At 43.7% G+C, this 7,688-nt stretch overlaps 1 protein-coding gene across 1 annotated transcript; it reads right to left on the bottom strand.

Annotated features, from left to right (window-relative positions):
* Positions 1 to 1,377: 1,377 nt before the first annotated feature.
* On the bottom strand, positions 1,378 to 7,248 carry LOC139050301 (uncharacterized). Its single transcript, XM_070526532.1, has 2 exons — positions 6,786 to 7,248; positions 1,378 to 5,207 (listed from the first exon to the last, which is right to left on the bottom strand). The coding sequence occupies exon 2, from the start codon at positions 4,694 to 4,696 to the stop codon at positions 3,653 to 3,655; it is 1,044 nt and encodes a 347-aa protein (XP_070382633.1). The 5' UTR covers positions 4,697 to 5,207; positions 6,786 to 7,248; the 3' UTR covers positions 1,378 to 3,652.
* Between the last annotated feature and the right edge of the window lie 440 nt (positions 7,249 to 7,688).

The raw sequence follows: 7,688 nt of genomic DNA, 5'->3' as shown, positions 1-7,688 counted from the left end.
GCTGATCTTAAAATGCGTCAGAAAATTCGGGAAGTACGACTTACACACAGCCTACGGGCATCATAGATATACTACTAGCACGCGCAGGCCTCGGCGAGCCCCAACCCATGGACCAGTCCGGGTTCTAGCTCTGGTGTCCCCGTTACCGATTTGGTGTCCTGGAGACGCCGCCAATAATATGAAATAGTGACACGTTGTTACTAGTAAAAAAACACGATTTAAGCCGCTAACGCTACGTTCAGCACTGCCGCGCCCAACAACTTCTGCAACACCTGTGAGAACTTCGCCAATCAATGGTTGTTCTTGGCAATACTTAGAACTTGTGAATTTTGTGTACCGTTCATGCTTAACTTTGTAGTGCACTGTGGCTTAATGAAGCACTACGCTTGCGTGTAGCATACGTACACATCTTACCTGATAGACGGTGAACGGGGTCTTGTACATATATCCGCTGAAGAAGAAAAGACTACACCTTCACATGTGTTAAAACACATGCCAAACTTGAAAAAACAAACGTACAATGAACCTCCACACGTTAAAATAGCAAAAGAATCACTTATAAGGCGAAAACTATTGAAAACTTCGCAAGCGCCACCGCAAGCGCAAATCCGCCATTGCTGCTGATATTGATGTTGATCAGGCTGTCCCCTTGCGATCGAGTCGGCAAGCGCGCGGAAGCGCGTTTCTTTATTCTATGGAAGCGCAATTGGCGCAATGTAGCCAAAATAAGTAAATAAAGAAAACTGTGCATCAACTCCAAATACACACACGCAAAAGAAAATAGTCGGGATTCTCTATAGCGACGTTTCCAACCCCTTGACTGATATTTCATACAGCTCGTTGCATTAATTAAAATACCTGCAGTGCATTGTTTTCATAACGCGCAAAAAAAAATTCTGCGCTTAAGTTTACCCGCACAAACACGCGGCGCAAATTCGTAGAACGCCACCAGTGCAGCCCCCACCCTCCAAGAATATATATAAAAGACTATAGTCAAAAATAATAGCATATAATTATAACGTGAGCGTCGGTGCAATCAATGGAGAATTCGATTTTATTTGTTATAGAAAATCAAATGCAATGCAGTAAACAATGGATAGAATTAAGCATACGGCTTCCTGGAGTCTAAAAAAAAATCTGCCTTGAAACTTGACATGGTGACGAGGCAAATTGTGGGTACACGATTGAAAATAATTGCTATAATGTGTTCGCGTATGAGTAAACTTCTCAAAAGGAGTTTCAAGTGTTTTCATGGTATGGCAAGCTTATATCTTGATTCATAAAGTTTTTTTTTATTCATATTGGTCAATTATGTTTAAAAAGAGAATTGCAAATCCCAATGGTTTTGTTTTTTACCGGGGGAACACAGAGTTGAGCCACTGTTTTGAAACAAACTTTTATTTAAAGGCAGTTACAAGTAACGCCGACAGCCTCACTCATGACAAAACAACTTTCACTTGCTGTGTCCAGACACTTGGTTCAAGTTGCATGTAATGCTTCATCTCCAAGCTTTGCGTGGTTTCTTAAAGGCATTGTGAAATCTACATGGTGTTTTTATTTTACACCTCCTCATCTCACAGCACAAGATCTGAAATGCGTGATTAAGAAGAATCAGGCCAGCACATATTCACAGAAACGAACTCTTCACAGTGCAGTTGACAAGTGCAAAAATTACAGCAGAAACTGTCAGTCACATGATATGAGCAAAACATAACTGTTCTTTTTGCGGGAAAGCCTCAGTCCCATGCCGACATTAACCCATATGGTGGTCATCACTGGCAATGTTTGAAAGATTTTCATAAATTAGAGACTGAATGTCTGGAGTATTTATCATAAGGGAAGTAGAAACTCACACGTCTTCTAAACAGCACTTTGCAGTGCAAAATGTATGCTCGCTATTGATAGTAATAAATAGTATGACTGTTACAACTGTTAAACAAGACAAAAGCTCACAGGAATATGAAGGCTTGAAGTGATAAACAGTGTTTGGAGGGGGAATGTAGCTGTAATGAACCTTTTGACAAAGATTTGTCTTCGTCAGTGCTGCAATTAAGTTCTGCACAGCAATCTTTATGCACGCTTAGCTCACTTTCCCACACCATCAATGTAGGATGAAGAGGAGAATAAGATAGTGCGTAGAATGAAGTTGAAGTGTAGAAAAGAAATGGGGAGACAGTGAAAGAGAAGGTAGGAGCATTGTTGTAGATTATTCTTCCAAGGTTGCTCTTCCAAAAGAAAAATATTAAATGTGTAAGGAAGCATTGCCAATTATTATTCTGCCACCATAAGCACCATAAAGGATGCAATATAAAACTGATCTGATATGTAGAGTGGCCTAAAGCTTTCTGCATAGTCTTTACTATCATTATGACACTGTCTGCTGCAGCCAAATATGCAGAAGTTTTCATTGAGTGCTCATGACCAGAGCAACTTATCCAGACTGCACACAACACCACTGCATATACCCTCTATTTTGGTAATCTGAAAAATAAAAGTTTATTCAAATGGGCAATAAAGAACATCACATGGAACACAACATCTAGATAGAATTATGAGGCATGCCACAGTGCGGGACTCAGTATTATTTTGACCACCTTGGGTTCTGTGATGTGCACTTGAATTCAACTACATGCTTTTTTTTTTTTTTCATTTCACCACCACTGAAATGCAGCCACCTTTGCTGGGATTGAACCCGCAGGCTTGAGCTCAGCAGTGCAACATCATGACTACTGCACTACTGAGTGTTTACACAAATTTATAAGTAGCAAAACAGATTGGAGGCTTTTGCACACTGAAACACTACAAACTGTCCAATGCGCTTCCTTACATCTATGTACAGACATACTTACCAGCGGCTCATATGACAAGCATGGAGGCGTGCTCGAACACACTACTATCCAACAGCTGCCACATACCAGAGATAACCACTGGGTCTGTACCTATTTTCACAGAACACTTAGCAGCAGCTCATACAACAAGCATGGAGGCATCTCTCGTGCTCTAACACACATACCATCCAGCTGTGACATATGGCTGCACACCACAGACAAAAACAGACGGGCTAATCATCAGAGACCACATGTCATGATTTGTTTATATGCGAGCCCTCAACCTGCTTCTATAAGGCATGACAGCACAGCACTACTGCACCACTTCTCTCTTCCTAACTGCACTGGAGGCTTGTTACCAGTAATCGTGCCCTGCTGACGTGGTTATCTCTTCAGTTTCTATGTTGCTGTCCCTAAGCTTTTATTTAAGGACTTCCTTTCGAGCTTCAGTGGGCCTTGAAAGGCTAGATGATGGCTGCGACAATCTAGCGGCTTTTGTAGAGTGAAATCTTAACAGGTGCACAACTTTTTTGTTGGCTGGTTCATTTGAATGGTCTGGCATCTTTCTTTTTGGGTCACTTTCACTTTCCACAAGCATGAAAACTGGCTCAAACAAATTGTTTGCCTTCTCAGCCACACCCTCAGAGACTTCACCATCTGATATTGCCTGTCTGACTGAGTCCATTTTTGCTCTTAGAAGTGTTGAGCTTGACACTGCTTTGGCTGCTTCCAGCTTTGTTATACTCTGTACAATGTGCAATGCCCGACTTGCCTCACATGCTTCTTTGGGTGAGCTCTCATGGGCCTTGTTGCTGCTAGTTGGATTAGTGATGACCACACAGTGACTGTGCTTGCACACACACTGCGCATTCCTTGCACCTCAAAGGACAGCAAGCACCATCTTTCACTTTTGACACTTTATATGAGAGCCCTTTAATAGACTGAAATGGCACAGTCCATATGCCATCTTCATTTATTTTGGCACAAGCTGCCATTTCACTGCCAGACCTGTGGTTCTTCTGAGTTGTTCTCAGCTCCTTACCCTTTGCCCCTTTCATCATCTGGCTAGCCCTTTTCATTAAAAAATGATTTGTCAAGTCCATGAGGGCAGAAATTAGTTTGTCACCATGCTTATTCTGTTTTCTCTCCAGCATAGTATGCTTTAACGTTCTGTGCTTGCTCTCAAGGTGCATGTTAGTGTTGACAGCTGCTCTAGTCCTAAAGCGATAGGCCCACTCTTGCGGCCTAACTGCATAGTGGTCTTTGAAGTACTTGAGGAAGTCCCTCAGTTTTTCTTCCGGACTAGAAAGGAATTGCTTAAAATAATCTTCAAATGCCTTTTCCGCGAGGAACTCTAAGAGTAGCCACACACTATGGTAAACATGTGGCCTTAGCTGTTTCTCTACACACTCGACTGTCTTCTTACGCCAGTTGTTATCCACATGCCAGGCACAGAGAAGTTTCTGTTTTGCGGCACCTATGACCCTGGACCATGCTTTGTAGAATTGCGAGGCATCATCACATATCAATGTCTTAGCGGCCACTTTTTGGGCCATGGCCGACTCCAGAGATTTGAAGAATGCTGTCAAAGTTTGCTCGTTCATCTGGTTGCAGATGAAATAAGCTATAGCTACACCTGATCCTTTTTTATCTAGCACCAGAAGAGTGGTCAGCTCAAACTGGTACTCTGTAGTTCCATGTGTGGAGTCAAGACACAGAGTCCCTGCAGGGCCCAATTTTTCTAGTAGCTCCTTCTGAGGCTCTGTCATCAGAACAAGAGCAAAGTCTGCTGAAGAAAATGTACCACTTGGGTCCACTGCACCTTGTGCCTTGTACAGGCGGACAAGTGTTTCACCTTTTTCTTTCATTACAAGCACCCACGTGTCTACACTGACAGCGTCATTAGTGTGACAACGTTCAGGAGCAGCAATGTTGAGCACTCTGCCAAGTGCACTGGCCTCAGCTTGGATGCCACGGATGTTCTTATTCGCTTTAGTATGGTTTTCATGGGCACACCCTTTTCTAGGTTATCTGCTACACTGGCCTTTTCCTTGTCACTCATTCTCAAGTGCTGAATTTCTGGTTTATGACCATAATGGTTTCTTTGATACCTGACTTTTATGGTGGTGCCTTCAGGTGTCGGACTCTGAGTGTTGTCCATTGTGACGGTAATAAATGAAAGACATATCTTACCAGACCTACAGCTCCCCTGACTTTTCTCCCGACGGTCACTATGACCTTCCTTTTTCCTTGCCTCGCCTGATCTATTACAGTAATAGTGGATCCTTGTCTCTCCACTGGCCAGCTTTTTGGAGTCCCTGGGCAAAATGAACCAGCAGTTTTTGCTACCCTCTTCTTCTGCTTTCCATTCATGAAATTCTGTAATAAAAGCACAAAATAGCATTAGATGGTGACAAGTACTTTGTGGAGAGAGATGCAAACAAAAATAATCACTTTGAAGGCTTTGTACACGGGTAATGTAGCATTTATTTTACTCCCTCACCTTCAACTCGACTGTGTCATGAGGTCACCCTTGATATTGCTCAAATTTCTGTTAAAATTGAATTTCAAATATGCAATGCGCCATAACTTCAAAAAATTTATCATATTAGTTTTGTTTTAATAAGAAACAAATATGAAACTTAAGCATGATCTATGCTCACTCCTTCCTCAATATTGAATCAGACTGTACATTCACAGCAATGCTGTTACGATAAGACAAAGACGAACTGAGAGCACGTGGTGCAAGCTACGCCCCAGAGCAGTGTGAATCCCTTCTCTCAGTTTCTTCTTGAAAAGCTCCTTCTTTTCAAGAAGAGCTTGATTTTTTTTACTGTAGATAGGGGCTTGGCGAGGGAGTGTTCCATCGTCACGCGGTTATGATCTGGCTTGGGCATGCGCCTGGTTCGAGGAGGCAGCATTATGTGTGATTTCAATAAACCAGTTGCTAGTCTGCGTTCGTCCCGTCTTCTTCGACATTGGTGTCTTTTGCCAAGCGCAGTTTAAGTTCACAAAAAGATGTCTTACCAAGTAGCCTCCTAACACACTCTTCTTAAAGAAAAAACGATTGCGCGTGCGTCAAATTTGGCTCTATTTTATGAAATCTACAACCAGAGTCCTTCAATTGAAGGACTGTGGTACTACTAAAGAATTTTCCCAAAGTACGCCGGGAGAGCAAGCCGCTGACAGCCGCAATTGCAAGTGTGGTCCTGGACATACGTCGTCTGCATTCGGACCTATTGCGGCCTGCACTGAGGCGAAGACTGCACCACACACGCAAGTAGCGCAGAGCAACGTACGTCAGAACGCAGAGCAAATCCCTCCTCTCGTTCAAGAAAAAAAAAAGGGGGGGGGGGGGGTGCGCGAGCGTCACATTTCGCTCTATTCTATGAAATGTACTAATAAAGAGTTTGCCAACAATACGCTGGGAAACCATCCCGGCGACATCCGCAAATTCAAGTATGGTCCCGGTTCTGCGTCTCTGCCGCATTGCAAAGTGATTGAGGCGAAGACTAGGCCACGCACGCATGTGGCACAGAGCAACGTCAGAACGCAGAACAGCTTACTCCTGTCGCTTAAAAAAAAAGAAAAAAAAGATGTACAAACGTCAAATTTCACTCCACTTGCTGTGCAGGAAAGCAGACCATGCCAAACGTACGTCATGTAGCGCATCGCTGGGAGCGCGCACACATGACCATACAAAACAAACAAATTATATTTAACGAGGATACAAAGTTCAACATACCCCAACGAAATAAATTGGGCACCTGCGCAAAAGCTGCTCTTCGCGAAACAGATGCAGAAAGAAAAAACAAAGGCCCGCAAGGTATAAACAACTAGCTGCTTTTGGAGGCACACTGCGCACAAGAAATTTAAAAAAGTCCGACATATAATATTGCGTTTAAACGTCATTTGCTCACGATGACTGAGAATAAACTTAATAAAACTGTTCCTCACCCTTATTGTTCCGGAACACAGGTGCACGTAGTCAGCCTCGAAGTTGTCCGCAGTGATCTGGTGCACCGAATACTTCTCCATTGTAAGCAGGGAAGTCCCACATACGTCGCATTTCATCAATTTCTTGACACCCACGGCCATTCTGTGAACGTTCCTGATGTGTTGCAGCATGTTCTTCCCCTGTATGAATAGTTTGCTGCAAAGTTCGCAGCGACGATCGTCATCGCCGATACGTGCGCCATTCCGAAGCGGAGAGGCGGCATTTGGATGCACGTGGTTTTGCGTCATTGCACGCACTAGGGTTGTTGTATATTCCGGCAATAATACAGGGAAGAAACCTCCCCAATCACGTGACACACTAGGTATTCAGTGGCCCCATAGGGACAATTGGAAACCAACTTAGGGAACCAACATCCGGGAACGCAGGGTCACGTGGATGCTGCCTTCTATTGTTCACCGGCCTCAGCCGGCCTGCGGGGAAACGCATGTGTTCGACACGCATGGCGGCTGCACGGCCGCCATTATCCGCCATGTTTACTCTCTGATTGGCTGTCGAAAGATCACGTGTTTTGAAATTTGTGCCGGGAAGCGGAAGTATTGCAAAATGCAATTTTGCGTTTTCATCAAGATGACGAAACGTGACGTGGAGCTGCAAATGTTATGGACTAATACATTTTTTTTTGTCCTTGGCAGATATATTGTGATGTTAGCGCTTCAAAAAGAATGTGAGCGGTAGCGTGCAGAAGCCAGTGCAATGCATCTGCAATTGCGCGAATATGTGGTGGCGATTCAAGATATGCGCCATGCCAGCTTGCTGATTGGCTGAAGGAATATCTCATGAGGAGCGTCACAGGAAGGGCTGTTTCGTAAACGTCATTTTGACGATGCGTGACGTTGCGCAGG

The sequence above is a fragment of the Dermacentor albipictus genome, chromosome 1, assembly GCF_038994185.2.
Source record: "Dermacentor albipictus isolate Rhodes 1998 colony chromosome 1, USDA_Dalb.pri_finalv2, whole genome shotgun sequence".
Lineage (NCBI taxonomy): Eukaryota > Metazoa > Arthropoda > Arachnida > Ixodida > Ixodidae > Dermacentor > Dermacentor albipictus.
This window is presented reverse-complemented; position numbering and strand designations above follow the sequence as displayed.